Below are 21,029 nucleotides of genomic sequence, written 5' to 3'. Positions count from 1 at the left end.
ACAGGAGTGTGCAAGGAAATGAAGAATAATATGGGGATTTCTGGTGGTTTTGTTGTATATCCCTCAGAATAGCATCTGAATAATTTATTGCTTCAGCATCTGATTATGAGAAGCAAGCTGAAATTCAAAAGTAATTGTTTAAATCTTGTCACTGGTCTAGATAGATTTAAGAGTCTATTTACAAATAGAAACCAACAGGCAGGGCATGGATGAAGCTGTAATTGCTGTTTCCATGAGATGTGTAACAGTAATGTTCTTTGTCTCTTTATTTTTAACATAAGGCTAGAAAATATTCTTTCTGAGAGTTCTGCCCTTGTACTGAATTTGAAAAAAGATTTGCAGAGGAAAGAAGAAGAGTATGCAGATCTAAAAGACAAACATTCTGATGCCGAGACACAAATTCAGCAAGTACAAAGCGAGGTTTGTAGTCAACTGAGATATTTTTTTCTGTAAGATTATGCTTGGCTTTCTGCTGTTAAAACTTCTCAAACTTTAACTATGAAGCTGGAAATTTCACACTAGTGTGGCTAGCAGCAAATCTTAGGTAAAGTTGCCATTGAAGCTCTAGAGGGGACCAGAAGTTAAAACATGGTTTCGCATAGATAATGAACAGAGGAAAGTAAAGTTGGTTAGTAGTCTGGAATAAGGTTTGTGAAGAGAATAGCTAATCTGCCTCTGGAGGGGACTTGTTATTATCTCTACGTTACTGGTGACTTGCCATTGGTATCCGTGGTAACTCCAAAGACTAAAACCTAAGTCTTGTGAAAAAACGCTGATAACTGAGAAGAAGAATGCTATTTACTTGAAGAGAAATAGACTAATTCCCAGAGGCTCTTTAATATAAGCATGTATATTTTTTTTCTTCAATTTCAGCTTCAGTGATATTAATAGTTAAAATTTAATTATTAAACAAGAAGATATTTTAAAACCCATTTTGCAGGATCTTAGTCTGAAAGTTTATTGGGTGTGCTTGGGGTGGAAAATTGAAGCTTAAAAATGAATTCATGTCTTCCTTGGTAACCTTGCACTTGCTGTCGTTTTCCTACTCAGCACTTGTTTGTGAATTCCTCTTTATTTAACAAAGAAGTATTTGGCCAGGTTGTATTACAGAAGTCTTTTAATGAACCGTGAGCTGTGCTTACATTACAGGTGTCCACGATGCGTTCTGTGGAGGAATCCCTCAGGAACAGGATGGATGAACTTGTAAGGATTAATAACCAGTTTAAGGATGAGCTGGATTATAAAGACTATACTATCCAACAACTTAAACAGGTATTTTTCTTGCTCTTAATTTTTATTAAATGAATGATGCAGGTTTTCCAAGCAACAGGAAAAAGGTCAAAGAAAAAAAAAAAAATTGGAGCAAAATGAAAGTGGCCAACTGAAATTAGTGGTAGGCCATGAAAGATATTCAAATAATTAGTCACTACAGAGCACTGGCAGATTGCTTTAAATACAATAATCTGCATAGTAAATACATATATAATACATGCATGTAACCTGATCTTGTTGAGTGACATCACAATATGTTAATTGAAATGTCTTACCATAAACTCTTTTTATCAGCTTGAGTCCTTATTTATGCTATATGAAAAACTTATTAATTCTAGGCTGTCTTAAAGATTCTGCTTGTTTCTACTGTGTATGCTTTTCTTTCAACATGAAATATAGGAGCTGGAGGAAAAGGACCATAATCTTCAAAAGTGGCGTGAGGAGAGAGATCAGTTAGTTGAAGCTTTGGAAGAACAGCTCAAAACTTTGGCTTCTAATGTCATACAAAAAGAGACAGAAATAGCAGAACTGAGACAATCTGCCTTAAAGGATTCAAGCAAGGTCAGCTCTCCTTTCCTCCTACCTGATTAGCTACCCACAAATTCTGTAAAACTCCTGTACCTGCTCTTTGTATTCTGGGTGTGGTTCTGTTCTTGAACACTGTCGTATTGACATCATGTGCAACTAACCAAAAAAAGCACCAGCTTTTATTTTTGTTCTTCAGAAACAGAATTTCTGTTAATTACTAAAATTTCAATTTTTTCAGTAGTTCAGATAAGCAGATGTCAGTTTGATGCTTATGATCCTACAATCAGACTGGACATCTGTAGCTTTTTCTGATAATTCACAGCATTTCCGGATCCCAAGCTAGGCTCAATACTCAGTAGTTCTGTCTCAGGTTTCTTATTTTCTTTGCTTTCTCTGAGGTAGTATCTACAATGGCATGAAAAGACAGAAGGGGACGTGGAGAGAGATTAAGGGAAGCATCAGAAAGCAGAGGGGGGATGATCTCTGGAAGTTGCATTTCTTATTTCAACATCCAGCTTTTAATCAGGATAGCCAATCTAAGCCGTAGCATAGAATTTCAGAAGCTAAACAGAAGACTAAATGAGTTGTGCTCTTTTGAGAATGTTTGGATTCACTTTCTCTGAGAAGAAAGATGTTCTCATAGCAAAACTTCCCCTACAACTGCCGACTTTGTCACAGTACCGAGGATTTGGGAACAAATAAAAACTCGGGTTATTATATCTTAAGGGAGATGAAGGCTGGAGCACATAAGTAAAATAGAAGAATCAAAATATATTGTATTACAACTTCCCAGGCAATTCTGTGACTACTGCACTTGTAACAGTGACCGTACAAATCCGTGAAATGTTACTGTTCTGGAATAGTTAAGTGTTCTAGCCTGCAATTCTAAAACTGATGCTACTAAGTAATTGCAATACTGCTTGTGTGTGTTAATTCCTTTTGCCAATCCCACAACTCAGCAGTTTTTACTGTTTATTAGGATAATGCAACTGTGATAGAAGAGTTAAGAAAAGAACTGGCTGACAAAGATGACTTTATAAAGGAATTAAAACAACGCATTAACCACAGTAGCCCTCAGTGTTTGCCAGAAATACCTTTACTTGAAGAAAGACAAAGTAGAAGGAATGACTCTGTAAATGAAAAGGTATGATTATATTTATAGAAAGTCAGTACTTAACATCTTGTTAACCCCTTTTTGTTCTTCTGTTTTCCTAGGAGATACTGGAGCTGGAATCATTTTTCTTAGCATATAGTCCTTTAACTACATATTCAGTGATGATTACTTGTTGGTTCTTTTTGTCTTCCACTCAAACACAAGCTCTCATCTTCTCAAAAAATATTTTATTTACTAGAACACCATCTCTCTGTGTACATTATGGAACTTTTCCATGCAGTTTTCCATGTATTCGTATGTGGATGCTGAAGATTAGGGAGAGGTTTGGCCTTTGGTGTTCTAACATAGCAGCTGTGAGCGTGCAGAGTATGGGGGGAATGGATGACAAAACGACCAGCGTTACAGATTTTGGCCCTAAATAATGTCTCGCTTTCTCTCTTTTGGAGGCAGAATACTGCCTGAGACTGTTAGTGAGACCCAGTAGGGTGTATCTGAAGATCACACAATGAATAGATGTTACTACCTTCCCACACTTGTGCTGTGTTTCAGCTTACGTGTTCATGTGGCGTCTGAGCTTGAGGTTTTACACTGTAACTTTAGAAAACTCGAGATATTTTGGAGGTCTAATGCATAGCCTAATCTTTACTCCTTTTAAATATTTACAGCCTAGGAAACAACAAAGCAAAACTAAAACTGGAGAAAGTATTCCATTAAGATGCAAAGCTGAAGACAATTATTTGTCACGTCGATGTACTAGGAGCCTCACTTCATTAAATGAATCTGAGGTTAGTATGAAACTTCAGATCTGAAAATGTTGTGATTGTATTGCTTTTGATAAGGAATGAGTAGGAAAAGATCTCATGTTCTCTAAACAATTCCCAAGTTTTAATTTATTTATCCCTTTCAAGGTGATCAGATCACCTGTTCTTATAGCCTTTGATAGGAATAAAAGCTGTTGAAACAATTGTGTGATGAATTTTTGTCAGGTGCTGTTGAAAACTCTCCTCATGTTAATGCTTATGAAGTGGCTCATGATTAGATAAGTTACTTGGAAAAAATTCATGGAGCCACTGAAACGGGCACAGCAAATTGAACTTATTTTCTTCCTCTGCAGGATTTCTGGATATTGTTTTGTTAGCAGATGATGTTAATCATTCCTATATAAGTTTTTAATTGCTAACTTTCATAAAATAGCAGTTACATATATTTTAAAAACAAAGTATTTATTAACCAACTTAATTCTTGGAAATACAGTGGGTGGTGATACTCCTTTCAGATTCTTAGCAGAGCCTGATAAAGTGGCTCTGACTACTTTTTGTCTTTCTACAATCTTTGGTAACTTTTGGAGAGGAAGAAGACTCCCCTCAGGGGGTCGGAACAGTGTAAGTAGTAAAAGCTGCTAGTCTGTGTTTGGGACACTGGAGTTTGCTAGTTACTAGCAGCAGTAGAAGCAGCCATCTCCCATTTTCTGATGTCCCCAGCAGCCTGTCTTCCATGTGTTCAACCAGCATCTGAACTCATTTTTGATATGCTAGCTGAATTCCTGCCATAGAGAAGGAGGAGTCCAGGTGATCTCAGTTCTGACTTTGTTGTTCCTGTTGAGAAAAACAGGATTGGGTGGATTGTGGACAGTAAGTGCTGCTGGGGAAATGCATACTGACATTTCCCTGTCACTTAGCTGTGCATTTGCTGCCATTTGACCATGAGCAGGTACATGATAGCCTTCAGCTTAAGTACGGTGTCATTGCTTGAATGTCTGTATTATCTCCAGGGAAAAGATAACAATGGAGTTTTTTAATGACTTGTACTGGGCTTGCACCTTGCCAGCTGGACCTTACTTATGTAAATAACATCTCTAGTGTAGAAGAGGAAGGGCAAATTCCCTAAGATTAAGCTGGAAGTTAATCGAACACTTGAATCAAATGCTCCTGTTCCTGCCCAGTTCTGACGCAGCAGAGTTGAGATGAAGAAAATCGTGTCAGTTCTACAACCATTCTCTATTAAAAAAAAGTGTAGTTGTCTGTGCCCTTGAGAAAAAATGACTTGTAAAGTATCAGGCTCAGTTTAACATGGAGAACTTTTTTTGTGATCATAGATTGGAAATAATTTTAAATGTAACAAGTTCTAGGAAAGAAGGGTAAAACTCTGCTGTAACTGAAATAGACTCCTTCTGTTACAAGTGTTCTTACAGCAGGAAAATCGAATGCTTACATATCCGTTTCCAAATGCTTTATAGTTTTTTAATCTCATGGCTACCTTAACACTTGCACTTAAAATTCTTCTGTGCTATCAGGAGCATTTGGAAACTGTCCTCGACTCTTCTGGAGTGTCCGCAGAAAATGGCAAAACTAGTCGGTTCCCAAAACCGGAGCTGGAAATCCCACTGACACCTCTGCAACCTGATAAGATGGAGATAAAGCAGCACGGCAGCATGATACCTTTAGGAGTGAAAATGCCTAAGGCAAAAAAGAAAAGAAGTGATGACATGGATGAGGTATGACCTAGACCCAACAGAAAACAAAATATCTGATGCCTTTTTACCATTCTCATTTAAGCATTAAAATGCTAGTTCTACCTCAGTAAAGTAGTTGAAGAATTTAATCAATGAACTGCTTTAATGAACAAAACTAATAGCCAAGCTCAGTGATAATGGTTTAAGAGAAGGGAATTTCTCTTAATTCCATTGTGTATTTTCTTTGAAACCTGTAGACATAAATCAGCTTTTTAGACATCATGAGATGTCTAATACTGATATCTTAATGTCCTGTTTTTATAATTGAATGCTTATTTATTATTTGATTTACAGTGGAATAGTTACCACTAGCAAATACTTCCCTACTATTAGCAAAAGTGTTTAAAGTGTTCACTTTTGTGACATCAGTTGTTCTTTCCAAAAGAATCATGGCTGAAACTTGTCTTATTTTCCCAGGATTTTGTGAAAAGTGAGAGCACGAAAAATACAAGATCTGTCATGGCTTTTAATTCACACTCTGCAAGTGACGAGAAAATGGTTGGTTTTTGTTCTAGTTTTGAAGCTAGCTTGGGACTTCCTGTAATTGTGTGGTCACACGAAAGAAGCAGTGTCTTATCCTTATGTGTATACCTGAATGGGAATCTTACATGCTTATGAGCTCTTCCTATTAAATTCCATAAGCTAACCAAAGGGCAAGTCAGTCTGTCCCCAGAGCGTGTAATGGCTGTACTGTGTAATGATTTGGAGGGAAGGATATTGCACACTGAATAGTTGGGAAGAGAAGCTTTAGTGTATTATCGTGTGCTTTTGTAAGTGAAGCCCTTGTATTAAACTAAGGTTCATATCATTAATATGCATGGCAGTTATTAAAAACAGATGTTCACATGTGATAGCAGTATCCTTGGCATGGTCAGAGTATGAGTAGTAGATTTTTCCCGTCTGTTGTCTTCTGTTTTGTATGTTTGTTTATTTTATGTAATTAGAACAGCTTATGTAAGAAACAACTCCACAGCTTGGGAGCTACTTTTAAAGAAACTACTGCCTTATTAAGAAACTTTAAGAAACGTATGCCTTGAAATAGCTGAGATTTTGACAACTCCCTAAAGGGTATAAAATTGTCTACATTACTTGCCGTTGTGGTATCATCAGCATAATGAACAGAGGTGTCAGTAGTAAAGCTCAAAATGTCAACTTAAAATAACGTTGAACTAAAATGAAGTTTAAACAATGCTCTTGTTTCACATGTTCACATCTCTGTTGAACAGAAATCCGGAAAAGACTACTTCCTGAGAAAGCGAGTACATGCTTCAAGACTGACTAAAAAGAAGGATGAAACACTGCAAAAAGTTGGAGATTTTATTCAAAGCTCTCCTTCTATTATACACTCTAAAGGTTGGTGTAGAATAAGTTTTATTCCATGTTTTCTAGACATTGTAGAATGGCTTGTTTCTGCTGTAGGCTATTAATGTATGTGTTCTTAGACTTGTCTGCCATGTTAAGTTGTCCTTTGATTTATGAAGTAAATGCATTTATTCGTCTCTTCAGAGATTCATTATTACATTTGTGAAAACCTACAAGTATACAGAGAAAGTTGGTTCTGTCTTGTGCTTCTGTCAGCACGAAAGTTAGGCCTGTTGTTTAACTCCTGCTGAAGTTTCTGACTTCCAGCGACTTCTGAGCCATGACTGTCTTTCATACTCCATTTTAATGCGTGCTTTAAGCTGCCGTACCTGAACCTATAAACAGTTTCAGCTATAGAAGCAATAAAGAACCTCGATGAACAAATACAGTTTCTGGGTATTTTCACTTAAATTTTACGTGTCATTTATAAACCAAGTTTGTTACGAAGCTTTTTATGCATTCAGTGATTTAAAGACTCACAAAACCAGTAAGTTGATTGGTTTATGTATCAAAACAAATTTCTTCTAGCCAAGAAGCTGATGTCAGCAGTAAGTTCTCCTAAATCAAACGAACCTGAAAGTCTCGAAGAAGGAGAGACCAAGCCAAAACGATGCAAAAGGAAGCTGTATTCCATTGTCGTTTCTGGCCCTCTAGATATACCTGCTTCTTCGGTAAGTGATTATACTGTAGTCTTGGCTTAAAATAAACTACTAAGGAGTCCAAACAGACTGGAGGTTTCAGTCTGTTCTGTTTTAGTTTGTCCTCAAAGATCTCTGTGTTTGGCTGGCTTACAGTTTACTAAGTAGGTGATGTAGCAATCACGGAGATGTCTTCTAATTTGGAATCATAGATAATTTCAGTGTGTCGGAGTGGGATTATTCTACTACACGCTTTTCTAGAGCACAACTTAGACAGCTTTTTAGGTATGCTTAAACTATGATCTCCTGTCTAAGCCAACTTGCAAGGATCTGATGTGCCAGTTTCATGACTCTGTCGGCAGCTATTGTGCTAAGAACATTCTTGCTCTGTTGGAACTGCATCTTTTAATTATATTAGAGTCCTTTTTCTGTTCAGCATAGTGATCATTTGCCCATACTGTAATATCCCTCTGAATTCTTTGATGATTTGACGAATGATAGGGGCAGAAACCAAAATGTTATATTTTTTTTGTTAGAGGATGAAGAAGATGAGACAATTTCTTCTCTCACTGTAGTTCTGAGAACATGGAACTGAACCGAGAACTGAAATTCTGGGCAAGTCATAGCTACAGGGATTGAGGCTAAAAATGTTTTCTGAACGCTTCATGTTTCACAAAACAAGTATTATAATACTCTTTTGAAAACAAGTATTTCAAAATGAAAGCTGCCTTCAGGCTTTCCTCAGATGTGTGTGCTTTTTTAAGATAAACAGGATTTTGTACATTCTCCATATTTGTTCCTTGTGATTAAGCTGCATTAAAATGATCTCGGTATCCCATAGTTTTCTGAATAAAATATAATAAGCAAATTCCATTCTGAAATCCATTTAGGGGAAGAAATATGTTTGCGTGGGTCAAGAAGAGCTTGTCAGTCTTGTGTGAAAAGATGAGTAACTTTTGAAATGTTTTCTTCAGGAATCTGAGGAACAAAAGAAGGAAAGTGATCATCTGATCATCAAGCGACAGCTGAGATCCAGAACAGCTAAAAAACCTTGAAGAAGCGTGTTTGTTCCCCTTTCTCAGGACATACTTTTATCGTATTATTAAAACTGGTTGTTAATAAACGGTAACAGTTACTCCGTTGTGTTCTTAAATTTGTATATAGGTGTTTGTTGCAGAACGGCGGGAGAAAAGCAGACGACCACACCTGTCATTGACATGATCAGCGAATCTCATTTATTCCTTGGCTGCATGTACCTTTATAATACGGATAATTAGCTCATACATATTGCAAAAGTGGAGCTCATCATTGGTTCCCAATTACATACTGTCCCCGAGTATCTTAACAGCTTGTTGTTATCAACTGAAAGCTACTCCCTTGCTGAGTTCCCAGAACCATGGCTAGTTTCTCACCATCCCAGGGCATCCTGTTGTTCTTGCTGTCCTTGCAGGTGTTATGGCTGCTTGCTTAGCTGCACCATGTTTACGACCCTTCTCAGCTAACTAGCTGTAAAAAACACTCTCTACATTTCCCCCGTTTTCTTTTAGGCTGAAAAAGGGTTTGATTTAACGACCGATCAATCATATTTAACATGCAGTTCAGTTCATTTGTTCAATCAGTTCTCATGTAGTTTTATCCTGCTTCGTAGCTGCTGTTCTGTGAACTTCTCATCTGGATTCATGACGGACGCTCCGTAGAATTCTTCTTACAATACTGCCAATAGAATAGCAACACTACTTAAATTATTAACATAACTATTATAACTCAATCAAGGCCTCGATTGACAATATTCTAAAAGTGAAAAAAGAGACAAGTCAAATACAACATAACAACATTACTGTTAAACCCACTAAAAAGAACAAACATGTTTGTACTGCAACCTAAGTTTCTGTAACCTGAAAATAAATCCATGAGGGTCCCATTGTGTTAATCTGTAACTGATCAGGAAAAGTCTTCAATTTTCATATACTCTGATATATTGAATTTAATGACCACTAAAATTTGTGCAGTAAATGCTTTTAAGATGCTCATAACCATGCTCTACCGACTGAGTTATCCGGGCTAATAATTGATTAATGATCGTGCAATTTTATGAAGTAACATGTCAAATAGAACCAATTTTAGAGGACAAACGTACTAGAGTATCACTAGGGGCATTATTACTTATTGACCCTTGAGAAACAGCAAGCTGTGTTGGTGGTGGATGCGACAGGTAGTGCCAGCAGGGCGTCCCCTGCTTCAAGGTGCACATTTCCTCTCTCACCCATCACAGATTCTCTCCTGCATTCAGGGTCTGAAGGATTTCTTCCAGTTGTACACCATATCCGCATGGCCAGTGCGTGATATAGAGCCCAAGTGGAACACCTGCTTGGAAAACAGAATAAACTATCAAATTTAGTTCTATTAGCGTGCACTTTTGTCTAAAATGATGCATGGTTATATTTCAAAAATCCCAATTAGTTGGATGTAAGAGAGGTATCTATTCTATGATACAGGGTCATCTCTTTGCCTGGGATTCCTTTCCAGGTTTTGTCTTTGCAAATTAAGAAAAGCTAATTAATAGGCTAATAACATCATAACCAAACAGTACTAAAACATTAAAAGAGCTATTCCTGTAGATTCTAGCATTGATTAGATCAAATCCTGTTTAATACACATCTGATCTATTACTAAAATAGAAGAAGCACACAACATCCTAGCTAATGCCTTAAACTCTAAATCTTGAGACTGCATTGGTAGAACAGAAAATCACACACTATGTCAAACTATTACTAATATTATCTATAACACAGCAAGTTACAAAGCAATACCACTAAGTAAGAAACACACAATTACAATTACTATAAAGGCTGGATGCTATTTTCTGCCTTCAGATGAGACCGAAGATATCATGTTGGATCCCACATAGGGCCAGTCCCTGTGGAAATACGAGCATATTCACGACCCCAAGTTGTCAGTGGTAGGGGACAGTCCCAAAGTCCTGTGGCCATATTCCAAACATTAACCATAGGCTGTTCCTTTAGCACTGGGGAAGCCTCAAAATGACGATCCACATAAGCTGTATCTCTATGAACACGATTCAAAAAATTCAGCACAAGCGAAACAAGCAAAACCTTACATAATATTTTCAAAAAATTCAGCACAAGCAAAACAAGCAAAACCTTGCATAATATTTCTTGTAGTGTGTCTCCCATATTCCCCCTTTTTTGTTTAATAATAAGAATGGATTTCAGTGTTTGATAAATGTGCTCAGTGATAGCTTGTCCAGTGGGAGAATGAGCAATGGCTGTAGTATAGAAGCTTCTACAACACAGGCACCAAGGACTATAAAGCACACAGCAGAGGAGAACGTGACCGGGCTCCACTTGTCCAGCAGTCATTGGAAGCAATGAATAAGCTCATGAAGGTCCTCCACAGTTCAGGGCAGTGAGAAGGTGAACCAGAGGAAAGAGAAAAATGAAGACATCTGAATAAAACTACCTTTAAACCTTAAATAACACTTCTATAACACTTCTACACTCTGGTACTCGGTTTTCAAGGGATTTGCATTTAGATAGATATGACAGATTTGAGCTAAATGTTAACAGCGTGGAAAACTATTGAGTGCAATTACTTAAAGCATCTACAGAACGTAGTATTTAAATAACCACTTTGGTTAGCTAAGCAAAGTAACTTTCATTACATTTCAGAGCTTATAATAATTAAAGTTTACAGTAAATCCACAGAATTCAATAGAATTAGCTGGCTACAAATCTTGAAACTGGTGAGTGGAGGTAGTGTGCGATTCTCAGCCTTTCTGCAAGGTGCCAGCCATTGAGAAAGCTGATTAGTCAGTCTATGATTAATTGCCTGCTGTGTATGAGCCAGGGTCAATCTACTCAATTAGGTGAAGGTCTGGTGGAGATCAGAGATGTAAATCAAAACCTACTCCAAGAGCTTCAGCACAAGATGAGGACACAGTCCCTCCTCACCAGGACCCCTCCAGGCTGACCACCTTATGCATGAAGGTCCCCCTCTTTCTGCTCCTTCTGAGCTTGCTTTCTTGTGACACCCCCAGACCTCACGAGGCCATGAAGGGGACTCCCTACAAATCCCTCTGCTGCTACCCTGCAGATCTCTGTCAGACCCCAAAGAGCAAACTGCCTTTCCTTTATTTCAGAGGGTGGTGATGTGCTGGCACTGCTGCCCTGAGCTGTGGGTGCTCCATCCCTGCAGGTGCCCAAGGCCACGGATGGGGCCCTGGGCAGCCTGAGCTGGTGGGGAGCAGCCAGCCTAAGGAGGGGGGTTGGAAGTAGATGATCTTTAAGGTCTCTTCCAACCTAAACCATTAATGAGCCTTTGCAAATCAGTCCAGCCCTGTGTCAGGAACCCTTCCAGTTCTGCTGGAGGGGAGGGGATAAAAGCATGTGCAGTACTTAAGCTAAACTCTGGGCTTATACAACAGTGTAGCAACACAGGTTTGTTTATAAGTGGATTTCAGCTGCAATATTCCATATTCCTATCACTTGGAAAAGCATTTATCTGAAAACAACACGTAAATATAAGTACTTTGTAAATAAGATGCTTGGAAAGAATGGGCAGCTTCCACTGTCAGTCCCCAGCTTTTCATTAAGAATTGCTCCTGATCTGTGAACCACAGAGGCAGCAGGGAAGGTTCAGAGGCAGAAAAAACCCAGAGGACACTGAAAATCCCCAAACATGGAGAGCAGAGGGGCAGCACAGCAAGCAAGGCCAGTAGGGAAGCGGTGTGATGGGATAAAAAAGGAACAGATAAGCAAAAGCAACCAGTTTGGGATACTGGCTGCAGGGCTAAGGGAGACAGGTATGCAAACAGCAAGCAACAGCAATCTGAAACCACAATTAAAACAGGCAGATGGGGAAAATATCATGACAGGGTGATGTAAACACCATTTAGATATTGGAAATAATGAGTTAAAAACTTGTGTCAGAGAAGCAGCCAGTCTTCAGATGCACAAAGGAAGGCAATTCTTCAGCAGCCCTGCAGAAGAGAAAAAGCCCACAGAAATGAAAGCCATAATCTTTGAAAAAGAACTGCATAAAAACCAGTGTAGCAGTAAAAGGAAAGAGCTGAAAAGCTGGAAGCACTTCCAAGAAAGCACGTACAGGTATTACAGGAAAGCAGCAGGCCACCTGTATCACCAAGTGAAAACACTCCAAATGAACAGCAACAACAAAAGCTGAATTTCACTTTGTTGATGGGGTTACACGATGGATTAAGATGACTGAGGACAGCAAAGAATAAAGGAAAAAAACCTGTCCTTCAGAACCTGAATATCACGTTCAAAGGAGGAAAGTAAAAATAAAAGACCGGGAACTTGTAGCAAGTTAAATGTAGAATCATAAGAGGGCAGAGCAAGAAACAACTGTGGTAAGCAACTTCCTGACGGCATAAAAATTTCATTACAATTCCTTTTCAAGTGCTGCAGAAATAGGACGCCTTCCAGAGAGCTGCTGGGGTCAAAGATGATGAAGGTGCACCAGGAACACTCATAACGACCGGCCTAGAGCAAGGAAGCTGAATGTTGCATCAGTGTTACCTGCAGAGAACCTGAAAGACCCAATTCAGCTATTTCCACTCAGAAAAGGGATCTCAACGACTCTCCGAATAATTCTTTGAAAATAGATCGGTGCCTCAGTAACAAGGCAAATAAAGCAATGTGAAAAGCAGTGAGTGAGTGTACAAAAGCAGTGCTGCTGCTACAAACCCATGCTGCACGTCTTGCTTGTCAATGCAAAGTACAAAATCCAAAAAGGTTTTAACCCAGCTATGCTAAAGCAGTGAGAAGCAGAGGTATGCAATAGCTTCTGCTCAAGACTTTGTCAGATGGAGAAAGAGATGCCAGTGGAATCAGGGTAATAAAAAAAACCTCACAGCCAAGTTTCTGGTACTGCCTTAACTGGTTTAACTTTCAAAAACACTTTTAGTTTTGAAGTTAATCTGAGCACACACGATTGGCAGCTACAGCAGAAGTTGGGAAATAAACACTTGGTTTGCAGCTTTCACTCAGTTGAACAAACAAACTGCTCCAGTAGCTTCACCTGTCAAATGCACCTTCCTGATCACTTGCCTTAAGCTGGCGGGCAGTAGACCCTGCAGAACTGGAACCTAAAAGCTGGTTCGTGCTGCTGATCACCTGGCAACTAACAGCACAGCATGTCGGCCCCACGCTGTGTACACACCTGCAACTACGAGTTGCTGGGTCCTGCAGCTCAACTGCACAGAAGCATTGGGAACACTGCATAACCCAAACACTCACCTAGACTAAGGCAAGGCATTCACTGGAGCCTTATCTTTATTCACGCTCATTTTACTAAGGGGCTTTTAATTCATGCCAAGCAGTGCAGGGAAAGGTTGCTGCTCTCTAATGAGCCCTCTACCAGGCTGCAATCTCCTCCAGCCCCAGCTCAAAGCACAGTGATCTGCAGTTTGCTTGGTTGGGTCACGTTATTCCAGCAGTGATCCAACAGCATCCTATTCCAGTTTCGGTTGCACACATCATCAATGTCTGTGCACATCACCACGGAGGCTGAGAGCTTCTCAGGGGGCTCTGCAGCTTCACTAAGGGCTCTGGATACCACAGCCCCACTCTGCCCCACAGGCTCTTTTTGCCCTGACAAGGATGGAAATGAGAGAAACCTCAGTACATCTGAGGCAGAAAACAGCCCAGAACGAACTCCAGTCATACTCCATGCACTCGAGTAACTGCTCAAATACGGCTGGTAAGCCAGTCTCCTTTCAGGGCTTAGATTCACGTTCTTCCTTTCCTTTCCTATCCTCTCTTTTATTAACATAGCACATCTCTGGCATCTCTTTAACTTAATACTCCATTTGTTGGCTGGCTGACAGGTCTCAAAAAAGCACATCTTTCTCCTGCCAGTGCAATTTTGTTTCATCTTGTTACTTAAGTGATACACCTTCTCCATACTCCTTCTCCCCCTCCTTTTCTGTAAGAAAAGGAAAGAAGTTTGAAAAAAGGAATGACAGCGAGCTGGTTTTCTTAACCTAAACAGGAGCAATTTGCATACAAATCAGATTTTTCAGGTGCCACTGAAGATGTGGGTGCTCTGACAACCTGGAGGAAGGCAGGGTGAGTTTGACACAAACACTGCCAAGTGATGAACTTGCAATTTACAGCTCTTCCCTGGGGCAGAGCGTCTTGGAGAGAGTCTGTTCTACACTGCATTTATTTTCAGTCTCATTGACACTGTAAGACAAAGACCCTGTTTTTTTCTTTTATTTACACTCCCCCTCCAAACCCCTTGCATGCAAGTCCTACAAATGTAGTCGATATGAGCAGGAGCAGTAGGATGTAAACCCAGGTGGGAAGTGGCTTCCTTAGCAAACCTGATGAGAAAACGAGTTACCCAATCAATAAAGTAGCACCACACCATAGAGGGAGAGAGCCCTATGATGCACCAAGCAGCACACAACATTCTTACCGATGCTCGTGGGGAGCCAGCAGGGCACACCAAGGTGCTGGAGCAGCTGAGGAAGCAGTGGCACTTCAGCTCGAGCTGCTGTGATCTTTTGGGAACTAAGGGCTCCTAGCCCTTAGTTAGGGGTGCCACAGCCCTGCACGCTCAGAGCCCTCGCACAGCACCACAAAGAGGCGAGGGAGCCATTGAGACCAAGCTGGACTAGGTGATCTTTGGTTGGGTTAGACAGATGATCTCACTGGTCTTTTCCAACTGGAGCAGAAATCCTGCCTTTGTCTTCCCATGGCTTCTGCAAAACAGAACGTCCTACCAGAGGAGAGTCTTCAGCAGCTGAGGTAGCAAATAAGCTCCAGCTGCTGTTTACTAACACAACCGTGCACCTGAGCCAGCACTGAGCACAAGTTTCACAAGTACTCACTTCTCTGCTTTCTCCTCCAGCCCTCCCAGCAGGCTGAGATAATTTACCACAACTGTTCTTACAAAAGTGTTACACCCTTTCTAAAATAAAACAGGGCTACGCGACAGATCTAAACCAGCAAATGCATCAGAGCAATTAGCAGTTCTGCTGCTTTTATGACTCTGATTGGAATTCTGAGCTAAGGCAAAAAACAAGCTCCCCAAGAGAAGAGTGGTGGCTCTGCATACGGGCTCCATCTGCTGGCACGCTGCTCCCCAGCTCCATTTAACATATAGTAAACTGAAACAAAACCTACACAGCCATCAATTACATTTTTCCTGCTCGCAGCTTACGAATTTCAATAAATACGCCATCTGTTCATCTTCTGTGTGGGAAGTTCAGTCATCTTCTTGGCAGCAATATTATTCTAGAGCAATTACCTGTGTCTTTATCACCTATCATTGTGCTTCATCATCTTTTCATCATGTGTAAAAACCATCCACTTTATTACTACAATTTCTGTAGGCAGCCCGGTCCTGTTAGTTACCATGGAGATGATCTGTCAAAGAAGTCTACATTTTAAGAAGTAAAAGCTGAGAAAAGGAGGAGGAGAGAAACACAAAGAGCCGGGAATGAACTTGTTCCTCAGGTCAGAGTTTAAGCACAACAGGCACAGCTCAGGCAGCAACACAAAGATGCCACCAACAAGCTGCCAGGGGATCCATCAGGCTGCCAATACAGAGGATGAGTCGGTGACTCACCGGCATCACAGCACGCTCAGAGGTCAGCGGTGCGGCTCTAATCCCTCGGCTGAGCCCCATGATCTGCTCTTAGGAAGGACAGTTTCTTATTACTATAAATCAAAAGATGAACCGGGGGGAGGGAGGGCAGGCAGCAGCAATCTCTCCTCCCTGGTGGTCATGAGCAAGACAGTAAATTTTCCATCAGCCACATGGTAGTTTTACATCCCTTCCCGCAAACAGCTTCACACTCATCTCTTTCTTCCCCAGCTTCTCCCCATTAAGGCTCCGCTTTCTCTCACCCCTCCCACGGATTCCTGTCCAGCTTCTCTGCTCCTTTCCTCAACCTGCATGCACACTGCTCTCCTCTTTCTGTAAAACAAGCACATTTACAAGTGTTTCACCTGTATCTTTCCAAATTCCCATACAATCCTAAAGCAGCTTTCAGCACCAACTATTTATAGGTACCGCTCCCCACTCACCCACATACACCCCCTGACTTCGTATCATGAAATCCTCTTTTCAGATTTCTCCTCCAGCCTTCCAGCTCCCATCCTTCCAAGCTATAATTGCACTCATGTTACTGCAGGGGAAATATTAGCAAGGTACAAAGGACTTGCTGATGCTCTGTATTTCTAGGATGCGTCATTAGCAGCCTTCAGCTGAAACACATCGGGCTGCAAGCTGCTTTGGTTCAATTCAGCCTTATCTCTCTGGAATAAATAAGCAATCTCAGAGCTATCTGATTTGTTTAATATCAAGTACACACGCGCTGAGTTTTAATGAGGTGGGCTGTCATTCTGAATCGCTGCAGTGCAGGAGGTGACCACTGATGAGAAGGAAAATTAATTCTCCATCTTCACTACTATCTTCCAAGGCTGAATTATTTCAACCTCACAGATCATAGAAAGATTGTTAGGGAGGGAAAAAGTGTTTTCCAAAAGTTTACTTTAAGAGGTGCAGGCCCTGGGTTTCCTCTCTCCCGCCCCAGATGCCTCACGCAGCCACACTGTGCCACCAACTCCCATATGGTGATTTACCTTCTACACGACAGGCCCTAGGAGTCTCTTCACTGCTCTTCTGTGGGGTTGGATGCTGCACAGATCGGATGGAGATGGACACATGCCCAAGCTAAGAGCTGCTTTCCAGCATCATGGGCCAACCGAAACCACCACTTGGCAGGTAGGCATGCTGTAGGAATTTCTGCTTCTACTAATCTTTTTTCTTCCAGCCAAGCATTCCAGGCAGGCAGGGTCTGCAAGGAGAGCTGCCCCAATAGGGAATACTGCCAGCCCTGCATAGACTGTGCCTGGACCAGGACACCCCACACACCTCATTGCTGGTGGATGGGACTGGACAGCAAAGTTCTTACTCATCACTTCCACTTCCCCAAACTCCCAGCAGCTTTGCAAAATTGCTGTTTCTGCTTATTCTTTGGTTTGAGCAGATGTTCCCAATCACTGCTGTGCATTCACACTACGATCCTCATTCTCTCAGGCTCTTACAAGGGCACGCAGGAGGGGGAGAATGGGATGCACCACAGGGTTTGTGGTTGTCCTAGCGTGGCAGAAGGAGAGAACAGCAGGTGGTGATAGCCAGGCAGCAAAAAAAAAAAGCATGGCCTTCTTCCCAGAGCATCCTGCTGCAGCTCTGCAGTCAGGCCTGTGCTCCTGCTGAGCACCTTGCCTGGAGGGCAGGCTGGGACAACTCCACTCATCCATGTGAAGTGACACCAGCAATGCTGACCTTGTGGTGGGTGAGCCAGCAGCAACCACATGGCTGGGCCACCTAGACTGCTTTAAACCACCACACATTCATTCTACCCAGCATCTCCCCGCAACAAACCACAAACTGGAGCAATGGGAGAGGCACAGGAAGAGGAGATGTGCTAAGAAGAAAGACCTATTTAATCACATAACAAAAAGCATGATTGACTCTTCGTTCAGATCTTTACCCCTAAAAACCAAACAAAGGGCAGTTTTGCATCCCTCATGGCTTTGCAGGTATAAGCAAATCAACACAGCTAACCAGTCATCCAGAAACCAGGTTGGTTTCCCATCAAGAATCCAGTGCACGCAGCCCTTGGTGAGAAACATGCAGCACTGAGCAGGCAGCCTTCCTGCTCACTGACAGACCTGCTTCATTCATCTGGAGCTCTGCGACAACCGCATCTGTATGCATTAATAAAGCCCATTTTGGCACACTGAGACTTGCTTTGCTTTATCACTTTCACAGACGTCAACCATGACTGGGACACCACAGCGCGAGGTGCTACGCAGCCACACTAAGAAAGAGCAGGCACAGCAGGGAAGGGGTGGAATACAGATCATGCATCACTTTGCTGGCAAGGAGAGAAAACAGGACCTAATCCTCGAAACACCCATCTGAAGGATTAGGTTAATGAGGAGGCATCATTAACACCTTTCACTCTTTCCTTTAAACTCTGTAGTACTCATAGTGCACACACAAAGCAATCCATGTTTCAATAATGAAAGCACTGTTAATTATTTCAGTTCACAGCACTCTCCTCTGTTTAGCAGTAGCCTTTTGGTTTTGCAAAATCCCAACAATAAGAGTCCCTGTGGCCTCATCCTGAGCAGAGCTCCCTGGTAGTGCTGGGCAATGCACAGTCAGCACACACAGCTCTGCACAGCTGGGCTAAAGCAGTGGAAGGGACAGACGGAGCTTCCCCTGAGCTTCTGGGGGAAGAAAGGTGGAAAGACCTCAGCAAATCACACCCCCAGCTGTTCTCATGTCATCTGAGGAATGCATGTGCTTTTTCATTTTGCCATATGTATTACTGACTTATTGGCTGCTCCAAAGGCTTTGTCTAGCTTTTCCATTAAACAGCAATTAAAGCAAGCAGCCAAAGTCAAATTTGACCCGTGCATTGATGAGACACAAAGTCTTGAGTGAACAGTTTTTCTTTCCTCCATATAGATTCAGGAAAGACAGAGAGAGACAGCAGATCTATGCCACCTTTTACTTGTATCTGCAGGCAGCAGCACACAAATTCTTGACAGAACCATGGAAAAACTACTTCAGGTAATTGCCCGGCCTTGCTACTTACAGATGTCTGATGAACAGAGTAAAGCCTTCTGGGCCATTTGCTCATGTGGATGAGCTTTAGGAACATCCCACATTGTACGCCCCTCACATAGAATGCAGCATCTGACTTCCAGCAAAACAGACCAGCAATCCACTGGCAGGTGCTGCTACACGGACTCTTGCTCCTCTAACAATGCAATCTAGGATTCTTCATCCCTACAGTGACATTCTCCTTCTGGTTTAAAACCTAAACTCAAGTTGAGATCCTCAGAGAAGAAGCTGCAATAAGCCCAGAGCTCCTCCTTTATCCTCTTCAAGGAACAGCTACTAATGGCAGCTGCTGTTAGCAAGGAAAGGCAGCATTTTCCTGCTTGACACAAAAACAAAATACAAATAGTTGCAGCACAAGCCACTACTGCATTCCCATTCTCCAGCCTCTCATTCTGCAGCCCTGAAGGAATCAAATTCTCATATGAATTAATCTTGCCAACAAATCATTTTCAGGATAGACACAGAAAAGCCTGTAAGCTTCTCTGCAATGAAACTCTCTCACCTGTGAAGAGTCTTCTATAACTACAGAGCACCTACAGCCAAGAGATGTCAGCTCCATCTGCACCTGGCACTGCTGAGTTGCACAACCCTCCTCTTGCCTTTACACTGCAAATCCCACGTGACAGGAGATGTTTGTGTTTGGTAGAATGGAGCTGTGATCATCCTTGCATGAAGCATGAGAAGCAACCCCTCCTCTTGTACTTCTCAGGACTTCTCCATACTCCTTCTAGTGTATGGGAGCAAAATGGGGATAAAGAAAGGAGCAATGTAAATACCCACTGAAAGAATAATATAACAAAAGGTGAAGAAATATCTCAGTGCACAAGGAGAGGGCAAAGAAAGGATCAATTTAGGCTGAAAAGGGAGGGAAATGTACAAATATTACTACGTATAGAAACAGAAGGATATGATCTCAAAATTTACTAGATACGATGCAGCAGGAAGATCTGTTAGGAGTGATTTAGATAAGCTCATCTATACACAGAGCAAGGGAATGGACCTGTGGTCCTTCCACCATTACTCTCTACGATTATCTGTGCTCCTAAGATGCCATTGTTCAAGACACCCTCTTGCTGATCAGTACACAAAGCCAGTCAGAATAGGGTTTGGTGCCCATTTCATTCAAGCTAAAGTTTCCTCATAAAACAGCCTCCCATCAGCCTCAGGTTCTAAACAGCCAAATAACAAGAACTACTACAACAACAAAACAGTTACAAACCAACCACAGCCAAACATCAAAAGTGAGAGTAAATCTGCTAAAGGAAAGTCAGTATTAAAACCCATTAGGTGGAAAAAGACAGACTCTATTAAATTTATTGCTTAATTTCAGGACTTGGGAAGAGCCTCTTCATTTCCTGTACCTCCTGAGTATTTACTATGTCTCCTATGAGCTAAGTCTTCCAGAATCATTTTAATGTCATGTTCTAAGCACTTCAGCATTGTAAATCATCGATTTTTATCTCCTCCACCCAATCAATATGAAGATATTTATGCTGAACACATAAAAGCTCTTGACACTATAGAAAAAACAATTACACCCTGCAAGACGTTTGCTTTTGGTCGTTGACATCATGGAATTATCCATTACACTTTGCACATGCCTGCCATTTACAGGAAAGCAGAGTGACCTTGCCAGCCTGCAGTTCACATCTGTGTAGCTCGGGGAAGGAAAGCAGCTGATAACCATCTCTGCTTGAGGACTGCAAATCATGGAAGCTGGGAGAAGCCATGCGAGCAGAAGCAGCTCTTGTCTGCCTTGCTCCTGTGTTCCTCGCAGACGTTCCTTGCTGTCACAGACAGGATGCTGGCTGTTTAATTCCCTACTGACCCAGCTGACAGAGGTATCTGTCATTAGGAGGACAGTTAACTTCTCTCTATAGCTGGTAAATGGAAGTTCTAGGCACAGCGT

General features: G+C 41.4%; 2 protein-coding genes and 1 long non-coding RNA gene across 3 annotated transcripts; all 3 read left to right on the top strand.

Moving 5' to 3' along the window:
* Positions 1–210: 210 nt before the first annotated feature.
* On the top strand, positions 211–1,920 carry LOC146759320 (kinesin-like protein KIF20B). The gene is made up of 3 exons (XM_085510282.1): positions 211–420; positions 1,150–1,272; positions 1,672–1,920. Exons 1-3 carry the CDS (start codon positions 238–240, stop codon positions 1,861–1,863), a joined length of 498 nt encoding a protein of 165 aa, XP_085366408.1. The 5' UTR covers positions 211–237; the 3' UTR covers positions 1,864–1,920.
* Positions 1,921–5,162: 3,242 nt separating this feature from the next.
* LOC146759319 (kinesin-like protein KIF20B) lies at positions 5,163–7,167 on the top strand. Its single transcript, XM_085510352.1, has 4 exons — positions 5,163–5,408; positions 5,844–5,924; positions 6,653–6,779; positions 7,157–7,167. The coding sequence occupies exons 1-4, from the start codon at positions 5,163–5,165 to the stop codon at positions 7,165–7,167; spliced, it is 465 nt and encodes a 154-aa protein (XP_085366478.1).
* A 153-nt stretch (positions 7,168–7,320) lies between these two features.
* LOC146759318 (uncharacterized) lies at positions 7,321–8,561 on the top strand. The gene is made up of 2 exons (XR_014932287.1): positions 7,321–7,459; positions 8,401–8,561. It is a non-coding gene; the product is annotated as an uncharacterized LOC146759318 (long non-coding RNA).
* The last annotated feature ends 12,468 nt before the right edge of the window (positions 8,562–21,029 follow it).

Source organism: Coturnix japonica, chromosome 10 (assembly GCF_054131305.1).
Source record: "Coturnix japonica strain WE chromosome 10, WE-NBRP24, whole genome shotgun sequence".
Taxonomy (NCBI): Eukaryota; Metazoa; Chordata; class Aves; order Galliformes; family Phasianidae; genus Coturnix; species Coturnix japonica.
The sequence above is the reverse complement of the archived record's forward strand: the minus strand, read 5'-3'. Positions and strand labels throughout refer to the sequence as shown.

What these genes read in the sequence shown, in the direction of transcription:
- LOC146759320 (XM_085510282.1), top strand. Translation starts at nt 238, where the DNA reads ATGTGTAACAGTAATGTTCTTTGTCTCTTTATTTTTAACATAAGGCTA. An exon ending in TTCAGCAAGTACAAAGCGAG is followed by an intron (nt 421 to 1,149) that starts GTTTGTAGTCAA and finishes CTTACATTACAG; the next exon opens with GTGTCCACGATGCGTTCTGT. An exon ending in CTATCCAACAACTTAAACAG is followed by an intron (nt 1,273 to 1,671) that starts GTATTTTTCTTG and finishes CATGAAATATAG; the next exon opens with GAGCTGGAGGAAAAGGACCA.
- LOC146759319 (XM_085510352.1), top strand. Translation starts at nt 5,163, where the DNA reads ATGGCTACCTTAACACTTGCACTTAAAATTCTTCTGTGCTATCAGGAG. An exon ending in GAAGTGATGACATGGATGAG is followed by an intron (nt 5,409 to 5,843) that starts GTATGACCTAGA and finishes TTATTTTCCCAG; the next exon opens with GATTTTGTGAAAAGTGAGAG. An exon ending in CTGCAAGTGACGAGAAAATG is followed by an intron (nt 5,925 to 6,652) that starts GTTGGTTTTTGT and finishes TCTGTTGAACAG; the next exon opens with AAATCCGGAAAAGACTACTT.